Source organism: Pleurodeles waltl, chromosome 2_2 (genome assembly GCF_031143425.1).
Source record: "Pleurodeles waltl isolate 20211129_DDA chromosome 2_2, aPleWal1.hap1.20221129, whole genome shotgun sequence".
Taxonomy (NCBI): Eukaryota; Metazoa; Chordata; class Amphibia; order Caudata; family Salamandridae; genus Pleurodeles; species Pleurodeles waltl.
Genome location: NC_090439.1, coordinates 160,681,003 through 160,694,402, shown reverse-complemented (window position 1 = coordinate 160,694,402; position 13,400 = coordinate 160,681,003). Strand labels below are relative to the sequence as shown.

The 13,400-nt window shown below is 47.1% G+C and overlaps 1 protein-coding gene across 2 annotated transcripts in view; it reads left to right on the top strand.

Annotated features, from left to right (window-relative positions):
- GALNT1 (polypeptide N-acetylgalactosaminyltransferase 1) overlaps window positions 1-13,400 on the top strand; it is a 684,180-nt gene that overhangs the window by 503,322 nt on the left and 167,458 nt on the right. For both annotated transcript variants that reach the window (XM_069219558.1, XM_069219557.1), the window contains exon 7: window positions 1,082-1,199. In XM_069219558.1, the coding sequence (XP_069075659.1) occupies window positions 1,082-1,199 (118 nt within the window). The remainder of the gene's footprint in view (window positions 1-1,081; window positions 1,200-13,400) is intronic.

Genomic DNA, 13,400 nt, shown 5'->3' with positions numbered 1-13,400 from the left:
CTGCCCTACCTAAGGCATTTTTTTGTTTTCTTAATAACTTTAGTGCTGTTTGACTAATTTCCAACATTCCAAAAAACAAAGTTGATCAACTGGTGGTTCTTCATGCCAAGTTTCGTATAAATCAATTGAGTGGGAACCAAGGAAAAGGGAATGTCCCAAAAGTGGTGCTATTCCCATTTTAATTATACTAGAATTCTTTGCTCTTCAGTACAGGAAAAAAAAAACAGAATTTGGCCAAATTTGACACACAAAAAATTTACTCTAGGATTGTGCTTTTGTTTGTTTGGTTTAAATCTGTTCAGTCGTTTTTGAGAAATTACTATTTATAAACTGGACGAGTTAAGCATGAAGAGGTTCAATTTTAGACAAATCTTGACTATTTTGTGATTGCGTTAAAAAAAAATATATATAGGCACCCACTTCAGCAACTAAACTTTTCTCCCTTATTTCATTGCAGAGCTGCCAGGTTCTGATTGGTGGCTATCAAGGAAACATTTGTTTTCGCAGTCATTACCGAACAAGATGCACTGAGCACTGTATTGGGGGGAAAATAAAATGAAAGGGCATAAAGGGGTTGGATGAACCTACCCTTTTCCCGAGACCTCTATGCAGCGCCCCACAGGGAACCTCTGGCATTAAAATAAAGAAACTTCAACCCTCAGTCCCCGTGGAAGATATCTGCTGCAGAAACTGAAATCTACCACTATGGTGAATCTGAAAGGGATCTTCTGTTTTCAGGATTGTAACTCTCATCCTCCTTGAGATGGCATGCTTCATAATAGGGTACCGCCTCACATGGGTGTCAGTTGCCGCAAGTGTTTGCTACAACCCTGTGTAAGCTCTTGTGGATGTTTTCTGAGGTGTTGCCCGTATGATGTTGAGGTATGGTGAGATTAAAATAGCTGAGTGAAGTTGGTAGTAGGTGTTTGAAATCCACCCACCTAGAACTATCTTTCAATCGCCTAATGTTTAGGTTGGGGTGTTATTTATGCTGATTGCCTAAATGGTGCAACATATTTGTAATACTCATAACATTTTTCCTCAAAGTTGTCCTTACTTTGTTTGGTATTTTTTTCCTCAGGACTCCCACAATGGCAGGTGGTTTGTTTTCAATAGACCGAGATTATTTTCAAGAAATCGGAACATATGATGCTGGAATGGACATATGGGGAGGAGAAAACCTAGAAATTTCTTTCAGGGTGAGTGTTAATTTCTTTTTATTCTTGTGCTCTTCCATACATGTTCAAGCTTCTGATGGTATCCGGCTGAAGAATAAGTCACTTGCCAAAGCTCACTCGTTACTAGAGGGCAAAAAATGATTGATGGGTTTAGGAAACCATACCCAATTGGTATTTGGATGCTATGTATTTATGATGTCTCTTCCAAATACAGATTCCATATGGTATATATTAATGTCCTGCAACTGAAATCTGGTCACAAAACTATGAATATTATACTTGCTACATAAAGGTAGGTATAGCTCATTCACAAACGCCATAGGGTGCCCAGAAGATGCCCTTCCCCTTTGTGAATGTTGAAAAAAGCATTTTTAAAAGTCTGTTATGACACATAGGGACCACTGCTTAATCTTACTCCTTTCACTGCTAAGCCTTTCCCCCCCCCCCTCCTGTGCTAAGCCTTTTTTTGGCTGCTTGGGGTAGTTTGCGCCTACCCCTCCCATCATAACCTTTTGTCCACATAAGCTATCCACACCAAATATGTGTCCTTCTTTTTCAACATTCTGGGGATCCTAAAGATACCCAGGTTTTTTGGATTGTTTAACAGTTTTGACATTTTACTGGGGCGTACCCCATTTCTCATATTTTTCTTGCTTTCAACCTCCTTCCAGTTACGTAGAGAAATGAGTGTGAAATCAATGGTGGATCCTGAAAAACTATACTTTTCTGAAAATTAGACAAAATTCTGAATTTAGCAAGGGGTCATTCGTGTAGATCCTTGAACGGTTTCTTATAGAAAGTAACACTTGAAATAAAAAAAAAAGAAGCTGAAATTGAGTTGTAAAAAAACAGCCATTTGTGTCTAAGATGTCATCTGTAACTTTTTCGAAGTATTGCAGATTTTCGAAAGCAATATACTGTTGAGTCTGCTAGAGCCTTCTGGCTGCAGGGATTTAAAGGGCTTGTAAGTCCTCTAAGTACCCAAGCTGTCCAGAGCCAATAACTGAGCTGTATACCCTGCACTGATTTTTCATTGTGTACTGGGCATACATCAATTAATTTGGTAAAGTATCAAGAGTGAAAAATAGGTTTCTGATGGATACAACTACCTGTGGATTCCTCACATAATGAATTTTCCCCATGCGCCAGCATCCAACGGAAATTTTCTTCTAGCTCTGCACGTCGACGAGGATGTCACAATTGCCCGACTCACACGCGACGCTGTCTGACGTCATCCAGGCAATAAGAGGTCCTCGCCAGCGTGCTGACGTCAGTTCTCTTTTTTCCGTGCCTTCGAGTAACAGGTATTTCTTCGAGGCTCCAGGGAGCTACTGTTTCACTCCGAGAGTTACTATGTCACAGCTACGTAAATCGGGTTTTAAACCCTGTAGGGAGTGCGGTGGCCCGTGACAGACCCACACGAAAATTGCTTGTGGTGTTTGAGTTCTGACCATGAAGTCGAGGAGTGCAGTTCATGCCAGCGTATGAATCCAAAAGCACTCAAGGAGCGGGAGGCCAAGTTATTTTTGGCAAAATCAAAGAAGGAGAGACATCACCATTGTACGTCTTCCTCTAAATCTTCGAAGTCGCACAGACGTCATCGAGACTCCCGGCGCCGGCATGGATCACAACGTCTGTCGCGTAAGGACCGATCCCGCTCGAGGACGCCATCAGCTCGGCGCCGTAAGACATGGAAGGTTAGTCAGACGGTAACACCTCCGCCTCAGGCGACTCCCTTTTCTCCTCTATCAGTCTGAGGTCGATCCTCATCAGGATCCGGAGTTTTCACCGGCGCAGATGGAGATGACCGAACCAATGCCGGTGTCACCTCAGGCGCCGACTCCACAGGGATATCCGGCATTCCCGGCGCCAAGTACAGACCCTTCCGCATTTCTAAATGCGATGTATAGCATTTTTGCCACCATGGCTCCGGGAGGTGGCCCGTCCGGACCGTCAGGTCCTTTGGCATGACACAGGTGTTCTGGCTCCGTACAGACTGACGCCCTTCATGCCTTTCCTTCCCATGGGAAGTGCTGGCTCTGCGCTGGTACTGATGGTGTCACCTAGAAGGCCTGTGACGCCGACGACGTCTGCTGCCCCGGCGCCGATGAGTTCTCCACAACCTCAATCAACACTGAAGAAGCCTATGGCGTCGGATGTATCCGGCGTCTGATGGATCCGAGGATCAACACAGACCAAGGTCTTCGGCGTCAGCAAATGCCTTATCGACGCCGAGAATTGGGGCCAGGTTGCGCTCCAGGAGATTGGCTCTGAGGCTGCTTGAGGAGCAGGAATACAAGAGACAGTTCTTGGAAAAGGGTGGGATCGCAGAGCCCCTGGGAGACCTACAGGGCTTGGACACGTCCAGTGGGTTGGACACTTCCCCGGAGTGGGACTTAGCATCTCCTGGGAAGTACACTGAAGAGGCTGCTTCTTTCCATTCGGTGGTTAGGAAGGCGGCAGATTTTCTTGACCTTCCTCTTCCAGCTGCTGAAATAAAAACTAACATTCTCACTGAAGTGTTACACCCTTCTTCAACTGTGGCAGAGCCACTTCTTCCATTTAATGAGGCACTCGTAGACCCGATAATGGAGGTGTGGAAGAAGCCTGTGACTTCGACAGCAGTAAATAGGTCTGTGGCAAGTAGGTATCGGGTGGCTCCTGGGGATCCAGGTTTCTTGTCAAGACATCCAACTCCAGAGAGCTTGGTGGTGCAGGCCTCCTGTTCCTCCCGCACAGCTCCAGGATCTTTTCCAGGGGTCCCTTCGGACAGGGAATCCAAGAGAATGGACCAATCTGCAAAAAAGGCCGTCTCTTCGTGCAGCATGGCCCTGAAATCAATGAATGCAACCTGTAACTTGGGCAGGTACATCTATACCCTGATGGACGAGGCCAAGACAACACATCCTGGATTGTCTCAGGAGGTTCTGAACCTTTTGACGGATCATATAGGGGAAGGGGTAGGGTTCGTACCAGAGGGGCCACCCATCAGCACTCTGCCTCTTCCTCCAGAGGGGTGCGGCAGGGAAAGCAGCCTTAGTCCTCAATCAATCCCTTCACATGCATCTCCTGTAGGGGGAAAGATTATCTCAGTTTCTCCACATGTGGGGGAGTCAATAACATCAGACTCCTGGATGCCCCAATATTGTGGGGAAAGGCCATACTCTTCCCTTTCGGGAGTTTCCCCCTCCTATCCCTCCCATCCTTCTGATAGGAAGACCATCTCCTTTCATTACAACAGGAGGTTCTAGTCCTTTTGTCAAAAGGTGCAGTAGAGTTGGTTCTAGAGCAGGAGAGGGGCCAGGGCTGTTGTTCAGCATATTTCCTGATCCCCAAAAAGGATGGTTGGTGGAGGCCAATCCTGGACCTGCAGATTTTGAATTGGTTCCTCAAGCAGGAAAAGTTCAAAATGCTGACCCTAGCAAAGGGGCGTTTGGCGTTCAACAAAGGGGATTGGATGGTGTCTGTCAACTTGCAGGATGCTTACTTTCATATCCAGATTCTCAAGTCGGACAGGAAGTATTTCCGGTTTGTGGCGAGATCGCAACACTATCAGTTTGCAGTCCTTCCGTTTGGTCTTACTTCAGCACCTCAAGTCTTCACGAAGGTGATGGCGGTGGTTGCAGCACAGCTCAGGAGGAGGGGATAGCAATATTCCCTTACCTGGACGATTGGTTGATCAAAGCCAAGTCTCCGAAGCTCCTGCTGTGTCACCTGCAGTCGACAACCCAGTTGTTCGATCTGGGCTTTTCGGTGAACGTGCCCAAATCTCACCTGGAGCCCTCTCAACGCCTCCTGTTCATAGGGGCAGTACTAGACACAACATTACATCGGGCCTTTCCTCTGCCGCAGCGGATTCAGGACATTCATGCATTGATTCCAATGTTCCAGAATGGAGCGGTCGTTCCAGTCCTCAAGGTCCTTCGTCTGCTCGGTCTGTTCGCTTCTTGCATTCTGTTGGTCACTCATGCACGCTGGCACATGACGGCTCTTCAGTGGTGCCTCTGTAGGCAGTGGTTTCAACACAAAGGGGATCCTGAGGAATCAATAAGGATCTCCAGAGACACTGCAGCGGATCTTCGATGGTGGGCTGCAGTCGGCAACCTTTCTCAAGGAAGGGCGTTCTCGCTGCCACCTCCAGTGGTAACTGATGCTTCGACTCTAGGGTGGGGAGCTCATCTGGGGGGACCTGGAGGTCAAAGGTCATTGGTCTCCAGTGGAACAGATGTTTCATATCAATCTGTTAGAATTGCGGGCGATACATCTGGCTCTCAAGGCCTTCCTCCCTTCCCTTCACGGTCAGTCGATCCAGGTCCAGACGGACACCCCTACTGCAATGTGGTATATAAACAAGCAGGGAGGGGTGGTGTAAGGAAATGCCTCCTTGGCATGGTTACTCCCTGACTTTTTGCCTTTGCTGATGCCAAGTTATGATTTGAAAGTGTGCTGAGGCCTGCTAACCAGGCCCCAGCACCAGTGTTCTTTCCTTAACCTGTACCTTTGTTTCTACAATTGGCACACCCTGGCACCCAGGTAAGTCCCTTGTAACTGGTACCCCTGGTACCAAGGGCCCTGATGCCAGGGAAGGTCTCTAAGGGCTGCAGCATGTCTTATGCCACCCTGGAGAACCCTCACTCGGCACAGACACACTGCTTGCCAGCTTGTGTGTGCTGGTGGGGATAAAATGACTAAGTCGACATGGCACTCCCCTCAGGGTGCCATGCCAACCTCACACTGCCTACAGGTATAGATAAGTCACCCCTCTAGCAGGCCTTACAGACCTTAGACATTGTAAGTGCAGGGTAGCCATAAGAGTATATGGTCTGGGAGTCTGTCATACATGAACTCCACACACCATAATGGCTACACTGAAAACTGGGAAGTTTGGTATCAAACTTCTCAGCACAATAAATGCACACTGATGCCAGTGTACATTTTATTGTAAAATACACCCCAGAGGGCAACTTAGAGGTGCCCCCTGAAACCAATCCAACTACCAGTGTGGGCTGACTAGTTTTAGCAGCCTGCCACACACCAGACATGTTGCAGGCCACATGGGGAGAGTGCCTTTGTCACTCTGTGGCTAGTACCAAAGCCTGTACTGGGTGGAGGTGCCTCTCACCTCCCCCTGCAGGAACTGTAACACCTGGTGGTGAGCCTCAAAAGCTTACCCCCTTTGTTACAGCACCCCTGGGCACTCCAGCTAGTGGAGTTGCCCACCCCCTCTGGCCACGGCCCCACTTTTGGCGGCAAGGCCGGAGGAGATAATGAGAACAAGGAGGAGTCACTGGCCAGTCAGGACAGCCCCTAAGGTGTCCTGAGGTGACTCTGACTTTTAGAAATCCTCCATCTTGCAGATGGATGATTCCCCCAATAGGGATAGGGATGTGCCCCCCTCTCCTCAGGGAGGAGGCACAAAGAGGGTGTAGCCACCCTCAGGGCTAGTAGCCATTGGCTACTAATCCCCAGACCTAAACACACCCCTAAATCGAGTATTTAGGGGCTCCCAGAACCTAGGTAACTAGATTCCTGCAACCTAAGACGAAGAAGGACTGCTGAGCTGACAAACCTGCAGAGAAGACGGAGACACCAACTGCTTTGGCCCCAGCTCTACCGGGCTGTCTCCCCACTTCTAAAGAACTGCTCCAGCGACGCATTCCACAGGGTCCAGCGACCTCTGAAGCCTCAGAGGACTACCCTGCATCTAAAAGGACCAAGAACTCCCGAGGACAGTGGCTCTGTTCCCCAAAGACTGCAACTTTGCACCAAAGAAGCAACTTTGAAAACAACATGTTTCCCGCTGGAAGCGTGAGACTTGGTACTCTGCACCCGATGCCCCCGGCTCGACTTGTGAATAACAAACTCTACAGGGAGGACTCCCTGGAGACTGCGAGCCTGTGAGTAGCCAGAGTTGACCCCCCTGAGCCCCCACAGCGATGCCTGCAAAGGGAATCCAGAGGCTCCCCCTGACCGCGACTGCCTGCTTCTAAGAACCCGACGCCTGGTAAGGACACTACACTCGCAGCCCCCAGGACCTGAAGGATCCGACCTCCAGTGCAGGAGCAACCCCCAGGTGGCCCTCTCCCTTGCCCAGGTGGTGGCTACCCCAAGGAGCCCCCCCTTGCCTGCCTGCATCGCTGAAGAGACCCCTAGGTCTCCCTTTGGATTACATTACAAACCCGACGCCTGTTTGCACACTGCACCCGGCCGCCCCCGTGCCGCTAAGGGTGTACTTTTTGTGCTGACTTGTCCCCCCCGGTGTCCTACAAAACCCCCCTGGTCTGCCCTCCGAAGACGCGGGTACTTACCTGCTGGCAGACTGGAACCGGGGCAATCCCCTTCTCCATTGAAGCCTATGTGTTTTGGGCACCACTTTGATCTCTGCACCTGACCAGCCCTGAGCTGCTGGTGTGGTAACTTTGGGGTTGCCCTGAACCCCCAACGGTGGGCTACCTTGGACCTAACTTTGAACCCTGTAGGTGGTTTACTTACCTTCAAATCTAACAAACACTTACCTCCCCCAGGGACTGTTGAAAATGGCACTGTCTAGTTTTAAAATAGCTTACTGCCATTTGTGTGAAAACTGTATATGCTATTTTGCTAATTCAAAGTTCCTAAGTGAAATACCTTTCATTTAAAGTATTGTTTGTAAATCTTGAACCTGTGGTTCTTAAAATAAACTAAGAAACAATATTTTTCTATACAAAAACCTATTGGCCTGGAATTGTCTTTGAGTGTGTGTTCCTCATTTATTGCCTGTGTGTGTACAACAAATGCTTAACACTACCCTCTGATAAGCCTACTGCTCGACCACACTACCACAAAATAGAGCATTAGAATGATCTCTTTTTGTCACTATCTTACCTCTAAGGGGAACCCTTGGACTCTGTGCATGCTATTTCTTACTTTGGAATAGTACATACAGAGCCAACTTCCTACAGGTGGGGTCGTACCTTCTCTGCAGAGAAGCTCTGCGACTCCTGTCCTGGGCACAGGACCATCGGATTTGCTTGGTAGCAAACCATCTGGCCGGAGTTTTGAACGTACTTGCGGACAGGCTCTGTCGGCACATCTCGACCGATCACGAGTGGCGTCTTCATCCAGACCTGGTCCTTTTCATCTTCCACATGTGGGGGTTTCCTCAGATAGACCTGTTTGCCACTCAGGAGAACGCGCACTGCCTGTCGTTCTGCAGCGTTTCAGATGTCCTGGTACGGCCAGCTGCTTTCCCCCATACCTTTGATATCTCGGGTTCTGAGGAAGATTCGCCAAGACCGGGCCCAAGTCATCTTAATAGCTCCGGATTGGCCAAAAAGAGTGTGGTATTTAGACCTTCTCCAACTCTCACTGTGCCCCCTGCTTTGTCTCCCTCACAGGGCAGACCTCCTCTCGCAGTCGCAGGGGCAGGTTGTACACCCCCACCTCCGGAGCCTGCAACTACATGCCTGGAGATTGAACGGGGCAATCTGAGTACTTTTTCTCTCCCACCAGAAGTGGTGGATGTTATATTATTGGCCAGGCGACACTCCACCAAATCTATCTATGCAAGCAGGTGGGCTAAATTTGTGACTTGGTGTGGAGAGAATCAAATTGATCCCATGCATGCCCACTTATCTGACATTTTGTCATTTGTGCTGTCCTTAGCACAGAGGAGTTGTGCAGTTGCGACTGTTAAGGGGTTACCTGTCTGCACTGTCAGCCTTTCTGTGTCTACCAGACCTACCCTCCTTGTTTAAGTCCCCAATAGTTTTGAGGTTCATTAAGGGTCTCACTAAGAAGTTTCCGCCCACTCCATTTGTTATGCCGCAGTGGGATTTGAACTTAGTGTTAGCATTTCTGATGGGTTCACCGCTTGAACCAATGCATTCATGTTCCTTAAGGTTTTTAGTTTTAAAAACTGTTTTCCTGGTTGCCATTACGTCAGCTAGGAGGGTGAGTGAGCTCCAGGCTCTTAGTGTGGAACCCCCATACACTTCGTTTTATAGGGACAAGGTGGTGTTAAGGACCAAGGCGGCTTTCTTACCGAAGGTTGTTACACCCTTTCATGTAGGACAGTCCATCACACTTTCCTCCTTCTATCCTCCACCTCATCCATAAAAGGAGGAAGAGAGGCTACACCGACTAGATCCAAGAAGAGTATTGAGCTTCTTTGTCGACAGGATGAGAGAGTTCAGACAGGAGGATCAGCTCTTCGTTGGTTACGTGGGTAAGAGAAAAGGCAAGGCTGCCCACAAGAGAACGCTTTCCAGGTGGGTCATTCTTTGCATCAAATTGTCTTATTCTTTAGCAAAGAAGGAACCTCCTGTTGGGATAGGAGCCCGTTCCACCAGGGCTAAGGTGGCCTCTTCGGCCTTAGCTAGAGGTGTTCCTGTGGTTGACATCTGCAAGGCAGCAACTTGGACATCCCTCCACACGTTTGCTAAACATTGTTTGGATTCTGAAGTCCGGAGGGATGGCCATTTTGCGCGGTCTGAGTGCGGTACTGCTTTGGGACTCTATTCAGTAAGTGAGGAATCCACAGGTAGTTGTATCCATCAGAAGTACAAGTTACTTACCTTCGGTAACGCCTTTTCTGGTGGATGCACTAGCTACCTGTGGATTCCTCACGGTCCCACCCACCTCCCCGTTGCCTGGATGGTCTTATCAAGATTTCCTTGGGTGTGTATCTGTATATTATTGATATGTATATACTGTTACCATTGTTTGTATATGTGATAAATGTATGTATATATGTGTGTGGATATATATATATATATATATATATATATATATATATATATATATATATATATATATATATAGTTTTGTAGTTATGTATATGGTATTATGGAGTTAATTTCAAATATGTATTGTTGGTAGTCACATGTTCGCCTCAAAGGCACGTAAAAAATGGTGAAAACTGACGTCCGGACACCGGCGAGGACCTCTTATTGCCTGGATGACATCAGATGGCGTTGCGTGGGAGTCAAGCAATTGTAACATCCTCGCCAACATGCAGAGCTAGAAGAACATTTCCGTCGGATGCTGGCGCATGGGGAAAATTCATTATGTGAGGAATCCACGGGTAGCTAGTGTATCCACCAGAAAAGGCTTTACCGAAGGTAAGTAACTTGTTCATCGGGGAAACCTATGCATTTTCGAAATGGCACAAGATATGTAGTTTAGAAGCAGTGGTTACGTGCTCATTTCTGAATTTGGGGGTACCCATACTAGCATGTGAATTACAGGGCATTTCTCTAAATGACTTTTTTTTTTACACACTCGGTCTTCGCCTTGGAAGGCACGCAAATACAGAGAGGGACAATTGGTAAAAACACTTGTTCTGCTATTCTGTGTTTTCCCCCAAGTCTCCAGATGAAAATGGTACCTCACTTCCCTTGTGTGGGTAGGTCTTGTGCCTGTGACAGGAAATGTCCCAAAACGCAACATGGGCACCACATTTTCCACTGAAAACGGACTTGTTTTTTTTTAAACGTTCCTAGCTGTGGATTTTGGAATCTAGCACAACCAGCACCTAGGGAAACGTAGCAAACCTGTACATTTGTGAAAACTAGATACCCAGGGCAATCCCGGATGGGGTGACTTGTGTGATTCTCACCACATTTTTGTACTCTGAAACCCTTGCATACCTCAAAATTTGGCTAAAAATACAATTTCCTCACATTACTGTGATGCAAAGTTCTGGAATCTGTGGGTAGCCACAAACATCCTTCTACCTAGCATTCCCCCAAGTCTCTTGATAAAAATGTTACCTCACTTGTGTGGGTAGGCCTTCTGTATGCTATAAAACTCCTCAAAATGCAATGAGGACACATCACATTTTTCAACATGAAAACGGACTTGTTATTTGAAATGTGCCTAGCTGTGGATTTCTGGATCTAGCACAACCAGCACCTAGGGAAACTTAGCAAACCGGTAAATTTTTGAAAACTAGATGCCTGGGGCAATCCAGGATGGGGTGACTTGTGTGGATCTCACCACACGTTTGTACTCAAACTCTTGCAAATGTCAAAATGTGGCTAAAAATACAATTTCCTCACGTTTCTGTGATGCAAAGTTCTGGAATCTGAGGGGAGACTCAAATTTCCTACCATTCAGCATTCCCCTCCGTCTCCCGATAAAAAGTGATACCTCACTTGTGTGGTTGGGCCAGTTGCCTGCGACAGGAAAAGGCCAAAAACGTGTAGAGATTGAGGGCGCACCAAACTGTGTTTATAAGTGCAGTTTTTTTAATACGTTTTTAGGCTGCCTCTGCTCTGGGCACCCACAAGTGAGGTATCATTTTTATCTGAGACCGAGGGGGTAAACTGGGTTGTGGGAAGTGTTTTTATTCTGTTTCTAGAAGAATAAAATGAAGGGCAAAGTTGTGATTTTAGTCACATTTGAGGTTTGCAGGGCATTGTGGGTAAGAAAGCGTGTTGGGAACCATGAGAGGCACACCACCCTGTACTCCCTTGGGTGTCTAGTTTTCAAACATATATAGAGTTGGTAAGTATTTCCCTTGACAAGATATGAGAAAGCTACCAACTCTTACTTCTGTGATGTCCCAAACACTCAAATTGTGAAACAATGCCCTTAGGTTTTGTTAAAAAGACCCCTCGCCCACCAACCTAGTTGTGGCATGCTTCATCATTAGTGTGTCAGGAGTGTGCTTCAATGCCTGATTACAGCGAAGCTTATTTTTTTTTTTTTCATGAGTTGAGTTGAGAGGAGTAGTTCAATCTTGTGGTTACCTACCAATATGGTGTGTTTTTAATAGTGATAACCTTGGGCAAAGGTTAAAAACTGATTTTGATAATTTGTGTGGGATATCACAGAAGTAATAGACTTGGCAGCAGGCTTGCTTCTTGTAGTTGTTGATAGTAATTTGGGAAGGTGAGCAAGCTCTCTTCTCACTCTTTACTGGTACACATACATACTGGTTGGGTTTGGCTCAAGTGTGAGTGATGGTTCAATATATGAAATTTTATTGACTAGCTTTCTCAAAAATGAAGTGTCCTGTTCATAATGGATAGGTCAAAAAACTGAACCAATGACTCACAACTTGTGAGCAGTAAAACCACAGTAAGGCACCAACCGCTTCACAGGCCATTTACACTCCTTTTAAATGTGACACACAGAAGATCATTCACACTGGCAGCCGTGGGATCAGCACATTACAACATTGACAACAAGAGACAATGTACAGCCTGGCAGAGAAAGACAGAAAATACAATTATTATTGCACAACCATATATTTTTCAAGTACACACACATTGGATTTGGCACAAGAATTAATTTTATTAACAAAAGATTTCACAAAAATGAAATGCACTGGTATTAATTGAAAGGTCATTCACTTCCATATTCTTTATTCGTTTTATAGTTCGAAACCATAAGACAGCAGCACATCCAAAACACTAAAACTTAGCAATTAATACATACATTAAAACAAATCATGAAATATCAACACTCATCAACCATAGCACTCTGAGGAGGCACAGCAACCCTTAAAAAATAACTCACAGCTGTTATATTTTCCTCTGTTAACATTAGGGGTGGGCGGTGAGCTCTGCTCTGCTGGTGGCACTAACAGAGAACTGCTTAGAGCTCAGAGTTCAGCCAAAAACTGTGCTAGCTCTGGCAGCGAAGCAGAGCTCACCGCATGTGCACTGCAGCCCAGTTATGGTCCACACAGTGCAAGCGCAGACAGTCCGTGCTTACGTTGTGTGGCCTATAACTGGGCTGCAGACGGTGCACACTTGGACCGGCATCGGCGTTGAGCTGCTGCAGGGCTGCACTTGTGCCAGCTCTGGATCCTGGCCTCCCTCTCCTCCATGTCCTCAGCATCCTGGCTGGGACCAGAGTGCAGAGGGAGGGAGAGAGCCAGGCACTGGCAACGGGGGGGGCACTGGGAGTCAGACCCAGGTAAGACCCTTGTTACGCCTTCTCTTCTGTGTGCACATGAAGGCCGGCACTGGGCCTGGACAGTATTTGCATACGAGAGTGTTGGGGTGTGGGGGGGGGGGGGGGCCTGTGCTTGGAAAAAAAAAGTAAACTTGCCATCAGAGCTCCACTTGAAAAATTAGCTGGTTTGCTGCTGCTAGTGCTTGTGTCCTAAAAAAATGTTTTTTTTAAAAAAGAGCGGTCTGAGGCTGTGTGTAAGTGCACAGGAAGTGATTTTAAGGTTGGTGCAAGACAGAGGGTGTGCTTGGCCCTCTGTAGCAAGTTAGTGAAGCAGGG